Source organism: Manis javanica, chromosome 2, assembly GCF_040802235.1.
Source record: "Manis javanica isolate MJ-LG chromosome 2, MJ_LKY, whole genome shotgun sequence".
Classification (NCBI taxonomy): Eukaryota; Metazoa; Chordata; class Mammalia; order Pholidota; family Manidae; genus Manis; species Manis javanica.
This window is the reverse complement of record NC_133157.1, coordinates 130,690,202-130,716,488: the sequence shown is the minus strand read 5'-3', so window position 1 is coordinate 130,716,488 and position 26,287 is coordinate 130,690,202. Positions and strand designations below refer to the sequence as shown.

The following is a 26,287-nucleotide window of genomic DNA, read 5'->3' as shown; positions in this document are numbered from 1 at the left end:
TTTCCTTGTTTGACAAAACTGAGTCACAGAGGAAAAGCAACTTGCCCAGAGGTACACAGGAGGTGCCTGGGTTCTGTGTTTCTTTGTTTAAGCTTTTAAATATACAATTCAGGTGAGTATACCCAGAAAAATGTCAGTTGTTTGTGACATGCTGTCTAGTTTAGGGCATGCCTGTCATCATGGGCCCATGCTCAGTCCTCTTTGACATTGCTTATTAGTTATTATTTCAAAACATTATAATGAAGACATCTACTCAATTCGGCATGTCATTCAGTATTTGGATGTACTGTGTAAGGGCCACAGAAGCTGAGTGGCCTTTCCAGTGTCACCCTTTCTCTGCAAAGGGAGCCAGGACTGGAAAGTATGTTTCCTGAGTTTAGATCTGGGGTTTCTTTCTCCTCCCTCTTCTTATCTCATTCTTTTTCTTCAATCACTTTCCTCTCTCCTTTCTGTTTTCCCTGCCTTTGATTCTGTCATGCATACTCAAGATGTAGTAAGGACAAGGGAGAGCATGTACTGGAGACAATCAGATATTGACTCAGCCAAACTCAGCAGTCGACTGATAAATGCCCAAGCAGCCCCTGAGAGGGGTGATGTTCTATTATCAATCCCAAGGGCGTTTCACTAGTGTTTAATGATATTTCCCCACAAGAGACTGTGAGGATCAGCAGGGACCGTAAAGGTGGTCAAATTCAACCAGCCCCCATGCATGCTAAGCTTCCCCTCACTGTCCTCTGTAAAATATCATCAAATGATGCTTGAATCTCTTCAAGGGCAGAAAGGTACAACCTCATGGGGCAAGGTATTCCACATTTGGGTAGCACTAACTACTAGATGGTTCTTCCTAATGTTAGCCTTAATGTGTTTGGCATTAGCAACCATTCCTTTGTTGTCATGTGAATTAATGGGACTAGAAATGACAAATCTGATCATGAATACTTCAGAATCATTTATAGTTAGCCTAAATCATAATCTCATGGTGTGCCCATTAAAACTGCAGATTTGTGGACTCTGTCACAAACTCACTACCTCAGCATATGTGGGGTGAGACCTAGGAATCCAAGTACTGAATAATCACTTTCAGGTAATTGAAATAGACCCCAATGCAACAGAACTACTGTCTAACCATTAAGATATTTGAATATCTATCTACCTACTCTGAGTAGTTTCTTCTGACAGATCAACCCCTTTACTTTAGGTTATCTTACACTGAATTTTGAATCTTTTCATTACCCTGGTTACTCTTTCAATGTCTTTCCTCCACCTTCCACTGTTGTGCCATCTGTAAATTTGATGAACGTACTTTCTAAAGTTGTACAGGCGTGAAGACAAAGACCTGGCATTTTACAGAAAACCTTTCTACAGACCATCTTCAGCCATTGCATAAGCATTCAATATGTCACCCAAATAATTGTCTTAATTCAAGCTCACATTTCTGAATCTTCCTAAAGCTGAGATGAAATTTAGATGCTCTAGTAGGTCTTGGGCATCCCATGCACCATTAAGACTATGTCAAAGAAAGATAAGTTATTTTGGCAGACTTATTGCCAAGTAAAAGTATAAGCTGGGTCATAGTAATTACAATTCCTCTCCTATGTGCTCTGAAACCATTCAGTTAGTAATTAATTCTAAAATCTTGCCAGAAATTGTTCTGCATATTGATCTATCATGCATATTTTCCACCTTATTCTCTATTTGAAATCACAATGCTTTTCTTTTCTCTCCTTTCTCACATTCAAAAACTCTGTCAGATCATCAATAGTAGTTAAGTAATGTTACGGCAAGGCCTCAGAACCTGGGACAGTGATTTTCTCCTGGCCACAGTATCTGAACTAATTTAGACTAATAGGAGTTCTAATTTTATCTCTAGCTCTTTCTGCTAGGGAAGATTTTTTAGCATAGTGTATGGCTGGCATTGTAGATTGGAAACTACAAAAATAAAAGCCCCAAATGTACTCCAGTGTTTTCTCCAAGACAAATTTACTGAGCTCTGGGGTGGTGGTAGAGGCTTGGGGTCAGGACTAGAAGCCTCCAAGAAACAGAGTAAATGTCCAGAACTCTTTTAGTGCTCAGGCATGAGAGCCATACTTGGTAGGAGACACTCTCCAGACCCCACTGCAGGGAATGGAGTCACAGCAGAGCACATCAGGCTTGTTGGGGTAAGCAGACTGAATTGAAAGCACAGGAGGGCTGAGGAAGCTGCATACTGCATGACAGGTAGAGAATACAGGGGACTGTACAGCAATAGTGGTCCCCAGTATGGCCAGGAGTTCCCTTTACTATCAACAAAACAGTGGGATGTGAAAGTCCCACACATGTAAATGAGGGAGCTCATAGTCAAGCAATTTCCAAAGATGGCACAGAGCTGGGACTTGTTTGAGTTCTCCAGAAGAGTAAAGGATCTTTGTTAAACACCCATGCAAGTGGGTACAGACCCTAGAAGATTAACATTTTAAATTCTAGTGGAACTTCAAAAAGGTTAAAAGAGGTAAGCTAATCAGACAATAATGAAGCTAAATACACACTAACCGAGTTTTAATACAAAAGAAAGCAGAAGAGAAAAAAGAAACGAGGAACAGATGAGACAAAGCATATTGACAATTACACTAGACATACATGGTTTAAATACTCCATTCAAAAGGCAGAGATATACAGACTAGATAAAAGCAAACTTCCTTTATATGCTATCTACAAGAAACAGTCAAATAATGCTGTCTCTATTCACAGATGACAAGTTATCAAGATCGAATTTTACAAAAACAATTTTTGAGACCAACATAATCAATAAGTGAGCTTACTAAGCAAACAGAATACAAAGTCAGTACTTAAAAGACTACTGGCATGGTTACATATGTACCATTAAAGGGTAAGAATTTGAAATTTTGTAAACAGTAACATTTACTACTGTATTAAGGACCATAAAATATTTAGGGGCAAATTAAAAAATATGTGCAAGATTTGAATTCTAAAATGTACAAAATATTGATGAGAGAAGTTAAGAATACCTAAATATGTGGAGAGATCGATTCAAAAATTTGGAATACGCAGAACTGATTCCTTGTCAGTTCTTCCCAAAATGTTTTTCCAAATTTATTGTAATCCTTCTAAAAATCCCAGCACAACTTTTTCAGAAATTGACAAACTGATGGATAGCAAAGGACTTAGAAGAGCAAAAACATTTTTATAAAGAAACCATTTGGAGGACTCAAGCAAGCTTAATATGGCTCAAACAGAGACCAGAGAGAGACAGACACATTGAAGTCCAATTGCTTCTCTACAAAGGTGCCAAGGTAATGCAAAGACAAAGGGTATTTTTCAATAGCTGCTCTGGTAACACTTGGGCATCTTTTCATTCAAGGGAAGAAGCTCCCCAAGTCTAGTCCTGGCCCCCGACACTTGCCCTCCTCAAGCCAGTGCCAACAAGGCAGCAGGGCCCCCTGTCCCCATCCAGGCATCCCCCTGGATCCTTCAGTGGCCACCCTCCAGAGGAAGTCCATGATCCTTGGTATGTGGCCTCTTTATGATCCCCCATTGTGAGCCTCATGTCTTGGCCTCCTTGACTTTGCTCTCTGTATTCCAACCATACTGAACCACTCACACTTCCCCATACATGCTATGCGGCCCCAAACTCCACCCCAGAAAGGTTCCTCTGCCCGGCCTCAAATCTTCACCTGTCCTGCAGTGTGATGAGGCTCTCTGGGGACCACTGCCACTTCAGCTTAATTTTTTATTTTGATATCACCCATAAGATCCTCAAACCCTTGGACTCCACTGGGGTTCTTGCTCTCAGAGGGTAAATCAGCAATCTTCACAGATTCTGAAACTCCTGAGTGGGTGCAAAGTGCATGGGGGTTGTAAAGAGAAAATCATTTACTTCAATAGCTGTTTTGATTAGGATATAATCAGGTCAAGAAAACCTGGCATGGTTACTGCCAGGAAACCTATCGTATCACACACTGGCTTAAACCCCACAGAAGTGTTTTACCTTCAGAACAACAAGTGCAGAGTAAGGTGAATGCGGGGGCAGCCCCGGAACATCGGCTCTGCTCTCACTCCTCAGCTCTTCCTTGGGGTACTGGCATGGTCCTTGGGCTGGGTGAAGATAGCTTAGCCATACCAAACAGCACATCCCAAGATGTGTCCTGTCAAAGGAGAGGTGCCACCTGCTTTCAGAAGGGAGGAAAACTCTCCAAGATGCACCCCACCCCTGTGTTTCTGCTCACTTGTCATTGGCCAGGACAGGGTCACAGTCCCCTTCCAAGACAATTACCTGTCGAGGGAAGTGGAACCAATGTGAGTGACCTACACAAACCATTTGGGGTGAAATGGGTGTTGGGAAGGCAAACACCTTGACCACTGAAATCACAATGAGAACATGATGGTCATTCGTTTAGACTTTCCTACTCCACTTAGAGCCGCTTAGTGAGCTTTTAAAGCATCACACCTAGGCTTTACTACACAGCAAATTAATAAGCATGTCCAGTGGATGGGTGGTCTCAAATTTAGACAAAAGTGTTCCCATAAATAAGAGTAGAGCAATTGCCTTGGCTGTGAAGGAGTGTGTCCTGAATGGTTGGTCCAAGGACAGGCTAAGAGGGGAAATAGCCAGGGGCCCTCACCCAGCAGCAAATCTGTCTAGAGGACAAATGTAGGGAGAATGAGTGGCAGCTCTTCAATTTAATTTATTACTTCACCTAATTTTAGATTAAAACTGCTATGGAACAAAGAATGGAAAGAGAATGACTCACTGACCACAATTCCTGATGCGGCAAGAAGTTGATTTAATCCATACGTGCAAAGGAAGCCTCAGAGTAGGTTGGGTATTGAAGGTGAAGCAGCTGTGAGTAGGAAACATGGAAGTAGTCATCTGGTGGGCTGCAGACACACCCAGAAACTCAGGAGTTGTGAACATCAAAAATCTGAAAAGCTTCAGTTGCCTGTGTGAACAAGGGTGATGTCTACATGTCCTGGGAAGGACTGATAATCTAAGAAATGAACAGAGGGTACCAGGGAGTGGGTAAGGTCACAGGTCAAGTAGATACCAGCCTTAAAAGAACCATTTTTATTATGGGCCTTTCTACTTCATATCCAGGTGAACATCTGTCGCGCGCCCCGTCCTCACCGGCAAGAACAGCACGCAACAACAGCAGGATTCTTCTGCAGAAAGCTTTATTCTTCAGCTCTTTGTGAAACAAATGAGTTGGGCAGGACCTAGAGGGGAAGGAGAGGCTTGCTTATATAGTTCTCATGCTCTGACCTGGTTGGTGCGGCTCCATATGCCTTATTAGCATAACAATTTGGTGGGTCTCATTGGTCCTTATGCCAAGGCGCAATTAGCATGTAGTTTAGTGGTATGGGATGATTTGTCATTAGGAAGTTCGGGGCCTTCCGGCTGCCCTGCATTGGGCGCTATTTTCTGAGCGCGGCTGCCAACATCTCCCCCTTTTTTGTCTAACAGAAGCTCAAGGTGGAACTTGCCAGCAGAGGCAGAGACAGAGGCCTGACCTCCATCATATTTCCTGATGCCCCCTTTTTGGAGAGGGGTTCTGGGCATCTACCCCTATGCAGTCAGGCATGCCTCTCAGAGGGGTCCAAGACCTCTTGCAGTGCTTTGCCTCGCATCCTCTGGCTGGCGTTGGGACCGCTTGGTACAAAGGGTTTGGACCTTTTTTCTCAACCCTCTTGCACCATGAGCTTCTTAAAGAAAGCTGTGATTAAGCATTGAGGTACTCGGGCCTGGTGCAGTGCCACATGGGCTCAGGGTGCAAGAGCTACCTCAAGCTAAAGCTGAGCTTCCTTCTTAAGCATATTGAGCCACACTTGGGGAGAGGCGCCAACGTCTATCGCCATTAGGGCTTGAGCAAGGATCACCTTGTCCTGCTTATGTTGGTTGCGGAGTCTGCATAACAACCAGAGTAAGAGCATGAGACCTCCAAGCAGGAACACGCCCATCCCAGCCATGCCCGCCCACTCCTTGACGTGGGAGAGAGCTCTGAGGAACCAGGAAGAGAGTCCTTCCGCTACGGAGATATCTAGACGGATGGAGTTGATGTGGATAATTTCTCGCCGCAGCTCTTCTAGTGTCCCATCGAAGTCTTGGGACCAGTTTCCTGAAAGATACTGGGACAGGTCTCGTGACAGATTAGCTGCCCGTGTAAAATTTTCATATTGAATGCTAGTGATGCAGAGGGCACGATATTTCCGCTCACATCCCAATTGGGCCATTTGCCAGAGCACCTCCATTTGTTCCTCCACGAGATCTATGCGTTGATTGAGGATCATTATTCCTCCTTTCAGTTTGCCATCAAGTGTGGACTGTTGGTCCAGGGCAGAAGCTACTGAGGCTGCAAGGTTATTGAGCTCTGTAGCCAATTTGATGGAGGTGTCTAAAGCTATACCAGCGGCAGTGGCTGCGACCGCGGTCGCGGAGATCAGGAGCACTATGGTGGCTGTAACGCCGAAATCGCGCCTTTCTCGAAACAGAGTCATGGTGTTAGGGGCGTCTACGGGAACAGGGACCCAACGGGGGATGCGGACTACCAAAGCATTGGTAAAGTTACGCGCATCCCAACACTGAGACAGAAAGCAGGTTTCATTGGAGCAGGAGTCAAAGCTACTATTGGATAAGATAAACAGAAATGGGGGGTATACGCATACTGGAGAAGGTGGAAAAAGGGAATTAGGTGACTCTGGACCTGATTTTGCTGAACACGTGTAGTTCTCGTTGTTATGGGTCATGGTCATGTTCCAGTGTGCGCGCGTGTGGTTGTTCTCGCACCAAAAGGTGATATTTTTTACACCGATTCCCCCACCCTGGAGGGCGGAAAAGGGGGAGAGGTTGGTACACGAGCCATTGACTCCACACAGCATCCATTTATGGAAGGGGTTCATGCTCAGCTGCTGACGAAACTCGCCTTCGAGCACCTTTACTGGCCACCAAGCCTCATTGGCTGGCCGTCCCTCCATATCTGGGGAGATGGTAAACTCCTGCCTCTCAGTTGCCCACGTTACTACAGTTGACCGACAGTCAGTCCAGGGCCACAGCTCTCCCTCATAGTCGCCCACACAATGGGAGGCATATTTGGGTTGACGAGGCCTGTTGGTGGAATTGTTCCTGGGAGAGTGTACAAATGTGCCATTGATCCAGAGAACCATCTGGTGGATAGTCATGTTCTTATAGGGCGGGCTCCCTTCCTTATTAGGCCCTTCAAATTTAGCTGACATAACGGGGAGGCCACTGGCCTCTAGAATTATGTCACTGAACCATCCGTATTTCCTCCGTTTCAGGGAGATACAGCCAGCTAGATTCTGAGTGGTGAAGCATAATGACCCATTAGTTACGAAGGATCGGTTTTCTCCCAACGGGGCTGTTAGGGTGTCCTTTTCTAGGTAGGGCAAGTTCATACTAGAGTTGGTGGTGAAAAAGCGGGGAAAAACGGCTGCATTGAAACGGACAGGCATAGGCTTAGGAAAGGCAGACAGGATTCCCCATCTCAATACTCCCTGAGTCGGGGTCTCCAGTGTCAGGAGCAGGGTCAGGAGGTACAGCGAAGTCATCTCCTTTGTTTAGGACTTTCCTCGTTAGGCACTCCGGGATCCAGAAGGGATTTTCTTCACCCTGGGGGAAAACACACACAGCTCCCCTGGATCTGATTATGATTGGATCCGGGCCCTTCCATTGGTTAGATAACACGTCCTTCCATTTTACTAGTTCTTGTGGGTCTTTTGGCCACTGATTATGGCGATCCGCTGCTGTATGGCCTTGAGCATCCAGATTCAAAAAATTTATAGTGAAAAGTACTAGGGCTGTGGCAGTTTTTGGTGTGGGGGGTATATCCTCAATTCCCCCTTTTTGTTTAAGTAAATAGGATTTGAGCGTGCGGTTCGCGCGTTCCACAATCCCTTGACCCTGTGGGTTGTAGGGAAGGCCAGTGATGTGTTTGATCCCCATACGTTGACAAAATTGAGCAAATTTTGTAGAGGTATAGGCTGGGCCATTATCTGTTTTCAGGATTTGTGGTAAGCCCCATGCGCTCCAAGCTTCAAGACAGTGCTGGATGACATGGGAAGCTCTCTCTCCTGACAATGGGGAGGCAAAGATGACTCCTGAACAAGTATCCACGGATACGTGTACGTATTTAAGTTTCCCAAAAGGTGAAAAATGCGTCACATCCATTTGCCAAACTTGTAAAGGCCTAATACCTCTGGGGTTGATCCCAACATGAGGTGCGGGAAGGAAGCTGCAGCAATGTTGGCAGCTAAGGACAATGTTCCTAGCTTCGGCCCTGGTTATGCTAAACCGCTTGCACAGCGTTTTGGCAGTGACATGAAATTGTGTATGGAATTTTGAAGCTGTGGTGATAGGGTCTAGCAGGGGAAAAGCTATATTTCTGGTTGCGAGGTCTGCCAAGTGGTTGCCTTGGGTCATAGGCCCGGGAAGGCCTGAATGTGCTCTGATATGAGTTATATACAAAGGAGATTGCCTATGAAGTAGTGCTGATTGTATCTGTTTGAACAAAGTGGCTACTGGGCTGGACGCTTTGATTAGCCCGGCCACTTCTAGAGATTTGACTGCATTAACTACATAACAGGAGTCAGACACAATATTTAAAGGTTCAGGAAAGATTTGTAAGACCTCTAAGACTATGCGACATTCCACTATTTGTGGAGTGTCAGGCTTGTAGCCTTTTGTCACAACTTTGCCATCATGGACATAGGCACCTGTGCCTGTCTTAGACCCGTCCGTGTAAACTGTTTTTCCATGAGGCAGCGGGGTTAGGCTAGTGACCTGAGGAAATACTAGGAGATGATTTTTGGCGAAGTTGATGAGGGGATGTTTAGGGAAATGATTATCAAAGGTTCCTGAGAAACTGTAAGCAAGTATGGCCCAATCATCGTTCATAGCACATAATACTTGTATCTGTTCTATGCTGTAAGGGGTTATAATTTTAGCTGGAGCCTCTCCGAAATGTGTCATGGAGGTTTTTACTCCTCTCAAAGCAAGTTTGGCCACGGCTGCCGGATAGTACTCTATTGTCCTAGCCTGAGAGGCTTGGGGATGAATCCAGATCAGTGGGCCGTGCTGCCATAAGACTGCTGTTGGCAGCTCTGGGGTGGGAAGGACACACAACTCAAAGGGTTCATTCAATTGAACCCTATTTAGCTGTGCTGTCATCAAAGCCTGTTCCACTTTGCGTATGGCTTGTAATGCCTCAGGTGTGAGGGAGCGCGGTGACGTTAGTTGTGGGTCTCCTTCTAGGATTTTAAACAGTGGTGTCAACTCAGTGGTGGGTATCTTTAAGTATGGGCGCAACCAATTAATATCCCCTAGGAGTTTTTGGAAGTCATTCAAATTTCGCAACTGATTATGTCTTATCTCAAGCTTTTGGGGGCAAATTACATCTGTGTAAATGGTTGCTCCTAGGAATTTGCTAACACTAGATTTTTGGACCTTCTCGCTTGCTATATTCAGTCTCCAATTTCCTAGGGATCTAGTGAGATCTATATATGCTTCTTCTATTTCCGCTGGTTGTGGGGAGCAAAGAAGGATGTCATCCATGTAATGGATGATCTTTAGCATGGGATAGGTCTTACGAATTGGGTCTAGCGCCTGCTGAACATACAGTTGACATATGGTGGGACTATTTGCCATTCCTTGAGGGAGGACCTTCCACTGAAATCTGGCGTCGGGTTGTTCATGGTTAATAGCTGGCAAAGTAAAAGCAAATCTTTCCCTGTCCTTGGAGCTTAGAGGTATAGAAAAGAAACAATCTTTAATATCTATTATGAGCACTTTCCATTCTTTGGGTAAGGCAGAGAGGAGTGGCAGTCCCCGTTGTACGGGTCCAAGCATTCTCATTTGAGCATTTACTGCTCTCAGATCATGAAGCAACCTCCATGATCCTGACTTTTTCCTGATTACAAATATGGGTGTGTTCCATGGGGACACAGAGGGTTCTAGGTGTCCCACTTGGAGCTGCTCTTGCACTAAGCAATGAGCTGCTTCTAATTTTTCAGAGGATAGGGGCCACTGAGGAACCCATACGGCCTCCTCTGTGAGCCAAGGTATGGGCATGGCATCTTCAATGGCCCCTATGAAAAACCCAGGCCGTGACAGTCATTCTTTACTTTGGGCAGGATGGGCTCTATGCGTCCCTGTTGGTGTTTCCCCAGCCCCTTGCCAGGGATGTATCCCATGTCCATCATCATGCCTTGGGCGGGGGTGGAGTATTCATTAATGAGTTTGAGGCCTAAGTCTCTCATGACATCCCTCCCCCATAAATTGACCGGTAGAGGGAGTACATAAGGGGTGACTGTACCCTCTTGTCCTTCAGGGGCTCGCCATTTCAATGGTTTGGCACTAATTGAAGGGCTTGACTCATATCCTAAACCTTGTAATGAATGTGAGGATTGGGTCACAGGCCACTTGGAGGGCCACCAGGTTGCAGAGATAATACTTTTATCTGCTCCAGTGTCTAGGATTCCCTCAAAGCTCTTTCCCTCTATTTGAAGAGTTAATTTTGGTCTGTCTGCTAAATCTAATACTATGAAGGCTGAATCCCAGTCAGAGGAGCCGAAGCCCCTTTCTCCCCTCTCCGTGTTGGTAGCAGGATAATTGGCGTGGAGACTAGGTAAAACTAAGAGCTGGGCTATGCGGTCTCCCGGAGATATAGGGTAGATTCCTCTAGGGGCCGAACACATGATTTTTACCTGTCCTTCATAATCTTGATCTATGACTCCGGGATGAACTACCAGGCCTTTCAATGCAGCAGAAGAGCGCCCTAGGAGTAACCCAATGGTATTTGGTGGTAGGGGGCCTTTAAAGTCTGAAGGGATAGGCTGAACTCCCATCTGTGGAGTCAACACTATTCTGGTGGTGGCACGGATGTCCAATCCCGCGGAACCTGAAGTGGCTCTCCTTGGGGGGCCTGGTTGTTCCCGAATGACACTTGCGTGCTGGTTGCCCCATATATTTGCGGGCCCTGGTGAAGGGGGCCCCTCTGGGCATTTTTTGGCAGTTCTAAGGGTTTCCCTTCTATATCTTTAATAGACCGGCACTCATTGGCCCAATGCCTGCCTTTCTTAGACTTAGGGCACAACCCAGGGGTCTTTTGGGTTGTTTGCTCTGAAACTGGGCTCTTGCATTCTCTCTTTATATGCCCTAATTTCCCGCATTGAAAGCACTTTATATTTCTGTTAGCGATCCTGGCTTGTTTGTGGCTCTGCAATATGGCTGCGGCTAGACCCGCTTTGGTGAGTGGTCCTCCTATCTCTCTACAGGCTTTTAGCCATGCACTCATTCCTTTTTGTTTCCAGGGTGTAATCGCCTGTCTACACTCTTTGGTACATTGTTCAAATACTAATTGCTCTACCAGGGGCATCGCTTGTTCCTGATCTCCAAATATTCTGCCTGCGGCCTCCATCATACGAGCGACAAAGTCAGAAAATGGCTCGCTCGGCCCCTGAATAATTTTTGTCAAATTGCCTGATACTTCTCCTTTGTTGGTGAGGGCTTTCCATGCTTTGGCGGCGCATGCGTTTATTTGTGCATAGACCTGTAATGGGTAGACGGTCTGATTGGCTACCCACTGGCCCTGGCCCGTCAGCATATCATATGACCATGCAGGCTGCCCTTCAGCTGCATTTGCGCGCGCCTGAGTCATGCTTATATCATGCCACAAGGCCTTCCATTCTATGTACTGTCCCATACTGGAAAGGCACGCCTTGGTCACATATTGCCAGTCTGCAGGTGTCATGGCTGTCTCTGTTAATCTCTCAACTTGTGCTATGGTATAGTTGGCACTGACCCCATACGCTCGGACGGATTCCGCTAAGTCTTTAACTTGTTTATGACTCAGGGGTTGGTGAGAGCGTACACCGTTATCCTCAAATACAGGAAACATTTGTCTAATTGCCTGAAGAGTATCTGGGTGGCAAAAGGAGAGTGCGCCACTCACGTAAGGTGGCGGGGCAACGGGCGTCGGGGGACACCCTGCTTTCATTTTTTCCTTGGTCCGCTTTTCAACTTTGCTGGTTCCCTTACTTCTGCACTCTGCAGTTTTATTTTCTTCCCCTTCCTCTGCGGACGTTAATTCCTCCTCAGATTCCCTATTGGAGAGTTGGAGGTCCCTCAACTCTTTCCAGGGGTATTCACTATTTTCTCCGAGGCGATCGTCACTCGCTTCTCGGGGCTCTTTCGCTTTTGCCCTAGGCGGGCTTTCTCCCTCACTCTGGGGTTTCTTTACTTTCGTTTTTGTGGCCTTTTTTCGGCCGCACACGCTGTTTCCCGTTCCGTTTCTGACATGCTCTCTTGGATATCTGTCAATGCTCTCTGACCTTCTTTTATTACCTTTTCACATCTCTCATCTTGCAGACAAGCTCTAATCAGTTTCCAGAGGGGCCTGGTGCCTCCCCTCAGGCTACCCTCCTCCTCCTCTCTATCAAGATCTTTCCCCAGTTTGTCCCAGCTCGGGATTGAGAGGGACCCTGAACAAATGAACCAGGGGGCCACACGGTCTATCTCCTTCACAAAAGATCCTAAGACTTTGCTGGAGACCTTCAAGTTTCGCTCTTTGAGAGCTGTCTGCAGCGCCGTGACTAATGACGGTGCATTCCCCATGGTGCCTCCTTATTTACAGAGAACCATCAACCATCATCCTAAAAAGCAGGGGCCTCTCGGAACTTACCCCTCCGGGCTTTCTTCTGACCTGCAGTTCTGAATCCTCTCCAGATGTCTGAAGGGTCCTCCCTGTGCCGGTGATGTTCTGGTCCCCGGGTTTCAGCACCACTTGTCGCGCGCCCCGTCCTCGCCGGCAAGAACAGCACGCAACAACAGCAGGATTCTTCTGCAGAAAGCTTTATTCTTCAGCTCTTTGTGAAACAAATGAGTTGGGCAGGACCTAGAGGGAAAGGAGAGGCTTGCTTATATAGTTCTCATGCTCTGACCTGGTTGGTGCGGCTCCATATGCCTTATTAGCATAACAATTTGGTGGGTCTCATTGGTCCTTATGCCAAGGCGCAATTAGCATGTAGTTTAGTGGTATGGGATGATTTGTCATTAGGAAGTTCGGGGCCTTCCGGCTGCCCTGCATTGGGCGCTATTTTCTGAGCGCGGCTGCCAACAAACATCTAGAGTTTCAGCGCTTAGTACCTGGTGCTCTAATGATTCCTACTTGAAAGACTGGGAAAGTAAGGCTTACTTGCCCCCAGTTAACCACAAAGGGAGTGTAGTGGACTGAATAATGGCCACAGAGAAGGCAATGCCCTACCTCCTGAAACCTGGGGCTCTGCCACCTTGCTTAGCAAAAGGGACTTGGCAGATGGGATCAAAGATCATGCAGTGGCAGGATCTTCCTGAATTAGCTGGCTAGTGCCCGTGTCATCACAAAGTCCACAGGGCTGGGACATTGGAGGGTTACAGCCACAGAGAGGAGGGGAGGAAGCACAGACTTGGAGAGAGTGCAGCTGCTTTGGAGAAGGAAGAGGAGTCCCAGAGTGAGGACAGGAGGTGAGCTCTGGAAGCTGGAAAAGGCAAGGACATGGATTTCCCTACACGCTCGAGAAGGAATGTAGGCCCACCAACCTTTGATTTTAGCCCAGTGACCCCTATTTTTAACTTTTAGTTTCCTGAGCTGTTGTTCTAAGCCAGTTGGTGGTAATTTGTTTTGACAGCCACAGGAAACTCAGACAGATGCAATTCCAGCTATTCTCCCTGCCCTCTCCTGCACCATTGATCTCCTCTCTCCACTAGTGTGCTCCTAAGAGCAGAGGCATGCTGCTATTCCTCCCATCCTAGAAAACTGTCACGTGATTTCATTTTCTTCATTAGCAACTGCCTGATCCTGAGGTCCTCTTTGGAACAAGTTCTCTGAAAACTCTATGACCTGATTCTAGTTCCTCTCTCCTCACTTTCTTGAGCTTAGTCTATTAAGGCTCTGGCCTCCACTCCTCTATCAAATTGCCCTAAACTTTGCGAAGGTCAGTTGTCAGATCCAATGGTCAGTTTTCCCTCCTCATCTGACTTGTCCTGTCAGTAGCATTTGACTCCTGATCCCTGAGACAGTCTCTTCATTTGCTGCCTGGGACAGAACAACCTCCCCACTGCCTCCTGCAGCACCTGACCTCCTCTAGCCTCCTTTGCAACCTCTTAATGATGGGCCCCCTCTTCTCTGTCCACACGCACTCTACCTAACCCCTGACCATCTGCTTCCATGACCCTAAGTGGCAACTACATTCTGATGAATCACAGACACAACCCTTTGGTCTAAACCTCTCCTCTAACTGATGGCTTGTACATGTGGCATCTTCCCTTGGAGACTTAATGGGCATCCCAAACATGTTCTAAAATTGTACTCAGCATCTTCCACAAAAATCTGTACCTCCCACCTCATCTTCACCTGAGAAAATGACAACTTCTTCCTTCCAGTTCTTTAACCAAAATGCCTGGAGTCAGCTTTGAAACCTTTCTGTTCCTTTCCAAGGACTTCGCAAGGTTAGAGAGCAATGTTGACTCTACTCTTCAAATAAATGCAAACTGCAACAAATTCTGACCACCATGCCTCCTCATACTATATCTAAGCCAGCATCATTTCTCACCTGAATTTTGTAGAAACCCCTAAAATAGGGTTCTTTTCCCCCTTTTATTTCTCAATATAACACCCAGATTGGTCCTTTCAAAACAAGTCAGCTCATGTAGTTCCTCTGCTAGAATCCAAAATAACATTCTCCATTTCTCCCAGCATCAAAGTCCTTTCAAAAATCTACATGGCACACACTCCCCACCATGGACTAACTGGACCTTATCTTCTACCTCCCTCACTCATTAAATAAGCATGCCTTCCACTTTGCTGGAGGGAGCCACTGTCACTGTATTCCAAGATGTTTGCTGTAAAACTTCTTGTAAAAATGGTGTGGAATGAAGGTCACAGCGCCTTTGTTCATCACATGTGCACAAATGTAAGGACTTGTGCAGAATTCTCTCCTAATGGCACTTGCCCCTTTCTGACAGCTAAATACCTCTTATTTCAGCCCCTCTTCTTCCTCGGCCAGACTATAACTCAACACATTTCTTATTTTAATTCTTGTCTATGTTATTTATTGATTAAACAAAGTCTGGCACATAGAGGAAGTTCAGTAGAATTTTGCTGAAAGAATAAATGAATGAAAGGCAAAATATCTAGGAACTAATCAAAATGCCAAAACATAGGGAGATGACTAAGAAGTTAATAAATTAATAAGATGCCCAATTTACCACAAGCTAAATATAATACTGGAATTTTAAAATAATACTTGGTAGGTTGAGAAATACTTATGCTAACTTAAAAAAAAACTTTAGTGTACTGGACTGAATATATATGTTGATGATTATTTCCATTTTCATATATAAACACAAACACACATTTTTGTATAGGAAAATCATGAGGGAAATGTACTAACAGCTATGTACTTTTATATGGGCTAATTTCAGGTTATCTTATATTCTAACCTTTCCCTTTATTGTCCAAACTTTCTGTAATTTGTATGTATTATTTTAATTATCAAGACAAACATCAGCATTTTGAAATCTTTTTTATTTCATTTAAAGATATAAAGGCGAGTGCCTGAAACCACAGACACTGGTTTTCATCACCTCCAGCAGGTACAGAAATCGTGTCCACACTCTGGAAGCAAGAAATTCTGGTAAAGCCCATGGTGGTCACTCATGGTCAATATTCTTCAGAAAATGGATACCAAGGGTGATGGGCAGCACTGAAAGAGAAAGCAGGACATTAGCTCAGCAGCTCTGTCTCACTGCTCAAGAGAGGGTTTCTCTGAGTGAGCTTCAGGCCCTGCTCCAATCTGAGAGACAACCACGCCCTCCTGCCCGGAGCCCCACCCACTCTCACGCCTCCAGGGCAAACTGCACCTGCAGCCCATCCCCACGTTCAGAGCAGCAGGTCCTCAGCAGGGCCACAGCAGGGCGCTCACAGCCCCCAGGCACAGCTGATGCCACCACCCCATAAAATAGGAATTTTACAGTTGTGTTAGGATAAACCTGAATAGAATCTATACTGGATACATTATTACTCGGTTATTATTAATAAAATCCTTTCCTCCGGATGTTAAAGGAATGAGAGGTGAACCGTTTCCACAGGCCCTCGGCAGTGCAGTGGGCCGCAGGTACTGTGCCTCCCGGTCTAATGGGAAAGCCGCCTGAGGGCAAGTCACCCAGCAGAGGGGGAGGCCCCCAGCAGCAGTGAATTCAGGGACGCAAGTGCTGGCGGGCTTGCTTCTTGTGCCGCTTGGGCCCCACTCACCTTACTGTTGGGTCCCAGACGGGGCCCTGGAGTTGACCTCTGTTCTGAGGTCTGCAGGGAGCTCCTGTGTCGCTCCTACACCGGAGAGCAGGCCTGCCTCCCTGATTTCAGGAAGTTTGGTGCCTCTGACAAACTCCATGAGACAGAAAACCAACTGTGAAAAACTCTAAAAACACTTACAATGGTAATTTAAAATATCGGAAATTTCTGTTGATGCCGTCAATTGCTTTCATGTCTTCTGGAGTCAATTCAAAGTCAAACACCTAAAAGGAAGGAGAGATCAGATGGCCTCTGCCTGGTAACCAGGGGCCTTGCCAGCTGGGTGGAGACAAGGCCCTTCTGCCTGCACTTTCCACCCCTCTTCTCTGCTCCACTTCACAAGAGAGGCTTATGGCTCATAACTCCACCCCTTTCCAAGTGAGGTGCTTGCAAAAGAAAAGGGAATAAAAGCCTTTTTTTCCCCAAACAAAAGGACAGCTGGACCATCAGAAAAAAACATCTGACTTGACCAAACTTCTCTCAGGTTTCCCTCTCACTCCTAGAATTAGGTGCAGCTGTGAACTAAAGCCAGAGTGGAAGGAAGAGCTGTCCCTGTGAGTCCGCCCCATAACCTGGTGACCCCACAGGAAGCATTCTCATCAGCCATCACCACCCCCACCATTCTCTTCCCAGATGAGTTTTCTATTCCCACAAAGAGAAAATCTTTCTGATTGACATCAGACACACTTGATGATGTTACAGTTCTCTCTTTTGAATAAATTTTTCTTATTTACATTCAGATTTCTTCTTGTTTGACAATAAACAGCTCCTAATGGAGAGTCCAGTAATAATACCAAGGCAGACAGAATATTGGTAAGAAAAACAAAAGCAAGAAGCTCAGTATTTCATCCAGGGGACAATATCATAGAAATTCAGTGCTTTCATCTGTTACCTATCTATCTGTCTATGTGTCATTCATCTTAAAATATACCTCATTGCCATGGGGATATGGATTAACATGTTGAGTTGAACGGAAAAATAAAATGGGATTTTTTTCCTGCTGGTTGAACAATGAAATTTAGATTTGCCTATCAGGTATTTCCATAAATTCAAAAACTCAAACTACACTTGAAGGTATGGGAGCAACTGGATCATAAATGATATGCTCTAAATATCTTCTTTTGCAAATGTTAAACTCACGATGAAATTTTAGCATCATCTTAAAATGGGTAGCGCTGACGCAGTTTCTCACCTTTCTCTTGCGGTTCATGACAAAGCTGAAGACCCTCATTGATCTAAGGGACTTGGGGATATATGGAGAGGGTTAGGGGGAACACACCCATTTATTTGCTAATTAGGCCAGTCTAGAAACTTATATCTAGCCTGCTACCTGACAGAAGCTCCGCTGCAGAAAGGTGTGGAGAGCTGTCCTGGGGGAGGCACATGTAGGGGTTGAGTCCAAAAAGAAAACTGACACACAGAAACACACCATGTAGGCTAACCAGGCCAACACAGCCTCCCTAACAGAGCCATCCCAAGTGCTATGGGTTCCTGGATGGTTTAGCATAGCAGCTAATCCCACTTGGGTTTGATACTGAAATACAAACAGGGGCTCCTCAGGCAGAGGAGGTAAGGACAGGAACGAGGGTTTTCAAAGGTCTTTACCGCACAGATGGACTCCCTGAACCAATGAAAAAACAGAAAGGAAAACTGTTCAGTGTCACACGAGGACATGGCAAAGTCACAACCAGGATCCATAAAACCTAGGACCCTGAGGCTAGCACTCTCTTCTTCCTCTGCCCCTGTGGCACCCTGAGAGAGGTGAGTGGGATGAAGGGATGTGGGTGTGTGCTGCAAGGAGAGACAGACAGCCCCGATCCAGCACTCCATCCCCACTGGGAGGTTCTATCGGCCTCTACCTGGAAGTTCTCTTTGATTCTCTTCTCATTGAAGCTCTTGGCCAGGACAACCACCCCCCGCTGCAGCTGGTAGCGCATGGCGACCTGGCCTGGGTTTCTGTTGTGTTTCTTGGCAATTTCCTTCAAAACTGGATCCTCCAAGAGCAGCGGGCTGTCCCCTTGCACCCTGAGAAAAGCACACACACACAGACTGAGGGTGTAGGACTAGAACTCAAGTGTTGACGCACCCTTTATCCCAAATTTCCTAGACAATTGAAAGAAGTAGCTATATGTTGTTGGTATGATTAAAAGAGTTTCATGAAGATTCACACAGATTCATTCATAATTGTGCCAAACTGAAAACAACCAATTTTCCATCAACATGTAAATCAAAAGAAAAATTGGGCTGTGTCCACACAATGGAATATTACTCAGCAATAAACAGGAATGAGCTAGACAGTTGCAGCAGCATGGCTCCATCAACAGAAAGAAGTGAGCCAGAAAAGCCAGAGAGAAAAGCAAACATGCTCTATGCCTTCTCTTAAACATGAGGAAGGTGCTGAGACACACTCAATTCATCAGAGTTGAAAACAGAAATCAGAGAAATGGTGAGGAAGAATTATCCGGGAAGGACACCAAAGGATTCTTAGGGGAAGTATAAGGATTCTGTATCTCAAAGGGGCATAGGTTATAGCACATTCATCCTTCAAAAAGTTATACATCTAAGAATTATGTGAAAAGCTGTATAAATGTTGCCATAATATCACATTTGAAGATAACGTTTGGAGTGGGGTTTGCATGTATGGTGAACAAGAATGAGTGAATGTTGAGATGGTGGAAGCTCAGAGAAGGCTCATGGGAATTCACTACATGACTGTGTCTGTGATTTTATGTTTGAACCTTTCTGTAAGAATGAATTAAAGCTTAATTTAAGAAAAGTCTTGTCACCAGTAGAGTTGCTGACACAGCTCAGCTCTGATGTTCTCATTACCACTTTGGGTCTCTTTGGGATCCCAGCACACTGTAGGCAACTAGAACGATGTCCTTAGACTTGCAGAATTCCAGGAGTTTGCTCTGGTTGAGGTAAGGGTGACATTCCACCTGTAAATGCCAAGAACAACAGGTACGAGAGTACATGAGCCAGTTACATTTAATTTGAGAAGTGCTTTGAAGAAATATCTAACACTACAGTAATACATGTACTCTTCATCCACATTGGTAATCTTTCCCAGGTGCCTTCTGAAATGCTTTCATGTGTTATCAGTTTTAAAGGATATAAAACTATTTTCTTTTAATTTTTTATTAGTGTCTAAAAATGATTAAAGACTCTTCTGCCTGTGTTGTTGTCTCTAAATGCCTTTACCAACTGAGAGAAGCCAAGATTCTTTAGGAAAACAGCTGATTCCATTTCTGAGCAATAATGCTATGAATTGAGCCTAGAACATCTATCACTGTAGAAAGTAAAGCAGAAAGGAAGCCTCTGAGGCACATCAAAGACTGGGGAGCTCACTTGAAGAGGCTCCTACTGACCATAAAGGGGACAAAGAGACCTTCAATAGGAAAAGTAACTACACTGGGCAGGAAATATTCTATTTGCTAAAATTCATGAGTTCACAGTGACACATACATGTGGATGAAGCATGTGGATCTAACCTCCAAATTACAGAAAGTTCAAAACACAGTCATGTCAAACTGTATCACAGGGTCAATTGATAAAACCAATTGTGCAGAACAATTTAAAAAAGAAAAAAGCTAAGTTTCTTTCACAAATAAACTGAAAGAGACAGAGAAGGAGGGGGAGGAGGGAGGCAGGGAATGAAGGAAGGGACAGGGATATATTTCAACATATTTTGAATTATTCTCCACAGATAATTCCTGGTCATAAAACACTGTACAAAAATACAACCATGTGAATGGTTTCTTGTATGTTTTTCAAACTGTTTTACAAAAGGGCCATGCAACTATTCAGTATCACAGCTGGCAACATCTACAATATCACAGATCCGCAACATATGGAGGTACATTAAAAAAGTATTTCTGGTATGATTTGCCCATTTCCTCGCTCTTCACTCCTGTGTTTTCTCTGCACCTGTTCCAGCGGGACTTCCCATAAGGCCGTGGAGGCAGGTCCACGTCCACTGCATCCCTGGGGGATGGGCTGCTCCTCAGCGGGCCCCACCCCTGGCTCCCTAAACCGCCTCTGCCCTCTTCTCTGCCTGTCCCCTCACCATACTCTCCTCTTTTCCTCCCTCCTGCCTGGAAACTCATATTCAGTCCCCTAACCAGTGCCTCCCTGCCTGATCCTTACATGTTGACATCCTGCCCTCCTCCTGTTCATTCTGTGACCTTGCTGGGGGAGCTAACCCGTTTCTGTGAGTTTCATTACCACCCATAGAGACACACCTCCAAAATCTGCCCCTGTTGCCTGACAGCCTTCCTGAGCTCCAGATCAGTCTGGCCATGTGCCCATTTGGCTCGTGCCCTTGACTGGCTCAGAGGAACCTCAAGGCCACATGCGAGTCATGGAAACATAGGCTTCCCACCCCACCCAAACTTCCTTCTTTGGCACTTCCTGCTGCAGTGAAGGAACAGTCATCTATACCGTCCACATCATGAAGTAATGGGGGTTGTTACTTAAGGAAGAGGGTGTGCAGAGCACACAGTAAGGAGTCCACGGTGGGCTGGGTGCTCACCTGGTTGCACACGGGCTTGTACTTGAGGCCTGGCTTGTTCAGGATCATGTCCAGCTGTTTGTGATTGAAATTGGACACCCCGATGGACTTGGTTAGACCTGCATCTTTGCACTTCTCCAGGGCCTGGGAGGAAGGAAATGGGTGGCAGACCCTTAATGTATGTTAGCCCTTTCATTTGACATGGAACTTTTTTAAAGATGGAAATCTGTTTTAAAAATAATATGACAGTTTCAACCCAACAGTTTTATCACCTTAGTATATTATTTCCTCACCTACTTTATTGCTATGTACACACATTGTGTTTCTTGGAGTCTATTGCATGCACAGCCAGGACGATAAGTAAATACTGAGATGCTTTAAATGTCCCCCTGGTCTCCCACCCTCATCCACGTGCCTATTTCACTGTTAAGCAGGAATAGTTCTTTAACAAATGGTATCATAGTCAAGGCCAAAAAGAAACTCCCACTAGGAGAGGGTCCTTGTGCTTCTTTCCTAGAATGGTGAAGGAGTCTCTGGGATGGCATACACAGAGCAGGCTTCTGCCTTCCCTTAAGTCACATAGCAGCTCTTCCCACACCCTGGGGGTGCTAATCTGTCCCATGTAGATCTCCAGCTCCTTTCAAATTTGTCTTCTGAGCATCCCCCTTAGATGGAGACAGGCTCAGCCTGATCAGAGGAGCAAAGAAACTTCTACTGAGACCCAGACAAATTGAGATTAAAATAGACCTTGTTCAACCTTGCTTCGCAGATGACACCACTGAGGTACAGAGGAGCCCAGCAGGAGGCTGAGGGCAGACTGAGGCGCCACAGCCCCCTTCCTCTGACCCCTATCCACTGTGTTCTGCCTGTTTGCATGGCGTCTCCTGGTGTCAGGACCAGTACTTACCGCCCATGTGTCCCGCAGGTCCACTGTTTCTAAAATAATTTCCCCTCTGTCATCCTTTGGCATAAGCTCCTCCCCAGGCTGGAATACAGACACGACAGAGGATGAAGAAGGGTTTTTCTCACTCCTGGGGTTGAAGGTGCTTGGGCAGGCCACCTGCACGAGGCTGTGGCTACTAATCAGACAGAGACGGAGTGTATAAGAGAAGACAGGGGGCAAAGAGCCCAGAATCATCTAAGAATAGGGAGCAAACATCTCTGCACCTTCCCACCTACACACCCTTAAACCTCACTGAGAGGGGCTCTCCTGCTGTTGGAAGTGATCATCCTTCACAAGAACAGCCTGGTGTGAATGATAGGACACAGCGTTACTACTACACAACATGTTTTTGATCCTATTTACAAGGTAAATCAACTCAGAGATAGTGAGGGTAAGAGACATGTCATCCAACATCCCCTGGAATAAGAGTTTGGATCACTGAAGCCCAGCAGGGCCCAGTTGTGGGATATGGACCATCCCAGGAAGCCTCATCTTGTCTGGGCTGAGAGGTCTGAGAGCAGGTGGGATTTCCCATTTTACCTCAGCTGTCTGCCCTAACTCCTCACCCTCGAGGACACTAATCCTAAAGGTCTTACAGACAACACCTCACTGCCACCTGCACACTGGTCTCCCTGACTCTTTGAGGCAGAGACTAGGAGGTCACTGAGTTTAACTCAGTCTGAAGGCCATGCATGAGGACAAAATGTTCTCAGTGGGTGGTGACATAACTCTCATGAAATGTGTAATCACTTAGCACTTCCATCTACCACACTAAGTCCCATCTCTCTTAGGAAGGCCCCCAGAAAGTCTAGACAGAATGAGATAAAAGAGGTGCAACACCACTGTTGAAATAGTCTTGGAAACCGGAATGCAAACCCAAACCTGACCTTCATGGCAACAGGTATGTGGATAATGAAGAGGTCTACATAGTCCAGCTGAAGCTTCTTCAGCGATCTTTCCAAGGCTGGTCGGACCAACTCTGGTCGGAAGAAAGTAGCCCAAAGCTGCAGTGACCAAGAGAAATAAAAATGGTTTGTGATCTCCCACATCTGGGGACTAAAATTAAACATCACAGTTAGAAGATGGAGCGTAAAAATCTACTGTGGTCTAAAGATCAGAAGCGGTGAGCTGCCTGACTGCTCCTAGTGTCCGTCACGTCCTCAACTGGCACTGGCATTTATGTGAGCGACTTGAAGGAAACGAAATGAAACGGAGATGGGCAGGAAAAGCAGCCTAAGCGATTCAAAGTTATCTCTGAAAGGAGACAAGGCAGGTAGGGCCAGGGCAAAGGACTCTGCAGTCCTACTGTGCACGCCTGCAGACAGTCCTGCTGAGGGGCCACTGTCTAAAGACAAGTAACCATGATGTACGTTCACACAGATCACTCTGTAGAGACCTCTATACTGGAGCAGGGTTTCTACCTAAGAAACTTTACAAATGTCAGTACACCCAATGCTGAACTTGGAAAAGTGTTTCCTAGTCTAGCTCTCTTTCCTGAATAATGTGTCCACCACACTTGCCTCTATCCTGAGGGGTCTGCTGAGGAATCAAAGGAGTAGCTGCATCTCCGGCCACTTGGTCAGTCTGTCTAACACATGTGGAAGGTAAGGGGAACAATTCGTTTTGACATATGAATGCTGACTGCTATTCAGATGCCTCCAATCAAAGCAAGCTTTTGCTGTTTTCTGTTCTTCTACAAGGGGCCTCACAGCATTAGGAGGCAAAGAGGCTATTCACACCAAGACCAAAGTTGCTGCTTTTCCAAAATAATATATCCAGCCTGCCAGACCCCTTGCTATCCCCGACCCATGGCACCTTGGTGGTGTAGAATAAGTCCTCTCTCTTCACCGTGCCGTCAGCAATCTTCTCTCGAAGGGCCTGGCCCACCTCCTCCTCATTTTGATAGACGTAGGCTGCATCGAAATGGCGGTAACCTACATCAATAGCCACTTTGGTGGCTTCCCTAGCCTTGCTCTTAGGAACCTGTAAGATACAGGGTAGAAGGGTTGGTAAGCAGCCCCATTCACACAGAAGCGATTTATTTCCTTAATAGCATTTCCCCAGCTCTTACTATGGGTCTCCTAGTGCCCTGGTTGGTGGTTGTAGCCTGGGAACCAAACCTGAACTCTGGGAGAACAGGCTACACTCCACATGGGAATGAGTTGGTGACCTGGGCCTCACCAGGGAACCTGGAAACTCAAGGTTCAATCAGTAAAGAATTCCTTGTAAGGAAGTAGCTAACAGGAAATCTTCTGTCACTTGTAGAAAGCTTCTAAAGGCATAGATGGGGATGAAGATGGAGGTGAAGGTGGTTGGAGGTGACATACATGGAAAAAGAGAGATCAGAGCATCTGCTTTTGGCTTAAAATGGGAAATGAGTCCAAACACTATGCTCCATCCAGTGTCTACCTAACTGGGCTCTTTAATTCACCTTAAAGTCATTCTTGATTGTTTTCTATCCTTCTTTCCCCAGGTGCTCTCATGTAACACTTATACAACAAGCATTAATTAAGTGCCTCCTGTGTGCCTGACATTGCTAGGCCCTGAGGCCCTGGGAATCTGACCATTAGCAGTGGCCTGTGTCTCCAGAAGAGGCACCCCCTGTGCTGAGGCATAATGGCGAGTATGAGGGGGATTACGTCATTGCAAGCAGACTGGCAGCCACTTGCTGTTTATAGCTCATGTCCCACCTCTACCAAGATGGAGTGTCCTGCTGTCTATCATTTATCCAGACAATCCCTCCCAATAACCCAGAGCTGCCCCTGCTTCACCGTGAGACCAGAGCTGGGCACTCTATGTGCACTGCAGTCACCATGTGGACACATGGGTAATACATTTGGTGAGAAGCCCGATTCCATCTCCATTGTACTCTCTGCCCCTATGTCTTCCTTTGCAAATACCTAATGCTTGCAGGAATACTGCCTTCTTCTCAGACACAGGTTTCCGTGATAGAAAAAAAAACCTCCTGCAACAACACTGAGAGCAAAGCTGCTACCACGTGGTCCTGTGGGGGGCTCCTTTCCTCCTGGGCCCTGTGCCTACCAGTCGTTTCTAGCAGAGGACAGAGTGGCTCTTCCTCAGGTGGCTGGCGAGTCTGGGAAGAGCAGCTGGAGCTTGGATTATAAACACAAAAGAAGGAAGCACATGGCCAATATTCACCTGGGGCAGTCGTCCTGCAATTAAAGGTAAGTCAGGCCAAGTGCCCAACATACATGGTGAGCATCCAGTATACTTTCAGTAACCAAAATAATAATAATAATAAAGATAATCCACCCTCAAAAAGATCTCCTCTGACTCTGCAGCGTCATTGGCTGGTCTCAGTGCAAAAGAGAACTTGTGAAACAGAGGCCCATACAGGTCCTTCCATGTCACCCAGGGTGTCCCAGGCTTAGACTCACATGACCACCCTTCCATGGCTGTTTGCCTTCAACCCTCCAGCTGTGGCTTCTACTTACTTCCTCAGAGGCAAGGGTGCCCAATCCAAGCACCGGCATGAAGTGCCCATCGTTAAGCTTCACAGAACGACTGTGCTTGAGGTCCATCACCGTCCCTGGGCCTGGCTGCTCTGCCTTCCCTCCCTTTCGTGACTGAGAGCCAAGGAGGAGTCATGACTCCAGCTTTTCTTGTTTATATGCAGTGCAATGAGAGGTGGGGCTGGGATCGTAGCCAATAGGCATTGTAATCAGCCTACTGACTTCCTTGTAATTCTTTCACGTCCCTGCAGGCATATCTCACAGAAGGCCCAACAGAAATTTCATGCGTGTAATCGGACTTTGAATTTTCTCTTCAGCATTGCTTGCCCTTAACTCTAAGTTTAATAAAAATTACCGTGCCAATGTGTCCCTGATAATGATATATTTACTTCACATAATGCAAAATAATCATTAGGCTGGTCATTTTGAAAGTCATTGTACCTCAGGAATTTAAGATCCTCACCCCTCATTTGGTCCAAAATATCCACCAAAAAAGATGTTATTCAGAGTTCCTTGAACAGAGCTACATGCCTGGTCCTGAGCACACATGTAACAAACTTCTTAGGGAATGTCATTATCCTTTTCCCTGGATCAGACCTCATTCCACCTTTGGATTCTCTGTCTTATTTCTCTGAATGTTTCTGTCAGCAAAACAGTTGTTTGAGCTCCAGGACGCCTTTGTGTAGTCTGGCTGTGTATCAGCTGCTGCCTCCTCCTGGGACAGCCTCCTTGATATCCCCTCGTTCTCTTCAGCCTCATGAATGCCTAGTGACCCTAATGCCAGGCGCCCTGCCCACATCCGACACAAGGGCCTCTGCGACCTCTCTGGGTGGGCTGAATCACTCTGTCCACTGCGCCCACGTTATTCTGGCTTCTATGAATGCAGTCCAACAAGCCGTATTAGTGAAGGTACACTCTCACTGGTAAGGAACTCTACTAGATAAACCCCTACAAAGGTATTTTGTTTACTGTCACTGTTACACTGTTTCCCCCTTCTTGGATTTGTGCACTTGGTACTTGAGAGCCA

General features: G+C 46.1%; 1 protein-coding gene across 2 annotated transcripts; it reads right to left on the bottom strand.

Annotated features, from left to right (window-relative positions):
• Positions 1-15,550: 15,550 nt before the first annotated feature.
• On the bottom strand, positions 15,551-25,401 carry LOC108407237 (aldo-keto reductase family 1 member C15-like). 2 transcript variants are annotated; one of them, XM_037013375.2, is made up of 9 exons: positions 25,243-25,401; positions 23,603-23,770; positions 22,675-22,791; positions 21,752-21,829; positions 20,866-20,988; positions 19,164-19,273; positions 18,194-18,359; positions 16,476-16,558; positions 15,551-15,747 (listed from the first exon to the last, which is right to left on the bottom strand). In XM_037013375.2, the coding sequence occupies exons 1-9, from the start codon at positions 25,327-25,329 to the stop codon at positions 15,705-15,707; spliced, it is 975 nt and encodes a 324-aa protein (XP_036869270.2). In that variant the 5' UTR covers positions 25,330-25,401; the 3' UTR covers positions 15,551-15,704. The 2 variants fall into 2 exon arrangements, with proteins under 2 accessions (XP_036869270.2, XP_036869271.1); XM_037013376.2 differs by lacking the exon at positions 23,603-23,770 and having other exon boundaries at positions 25,243-25,397.
• Between the last annotated feature and the right edge of the window lie 886 nt (positions 25,402-26,287).

What these genes read in the sequence shown, in the direction of transcription:
- LOC108407237 (XM_037013375.2), bottom strand. Translation starts at nt 25,329, where the DNA reads ATGGACCTCAAGCACAGTCGTTCTGTGAAGCTTAACGATGGGCACTTC. An exon ending in GCACCCTTGCCTCTGAGGAA is followed by an intron (nt 23,771 to 25,242) that starts GTAAGTAGAAGC and finishes TGTATCTTACAG; the next exon opens with GTTCCTAAGAGCAAGGCTAG. An exon ending in GAATCAAAGAGAACTTCCAG is followed by an intron (nt 16,559 to 18,193) that starts GTAGAGGCCGAT and finishes CCTTCCTTTTAG; the next exon opens with GTGTTTGACTTTGAATTGAC.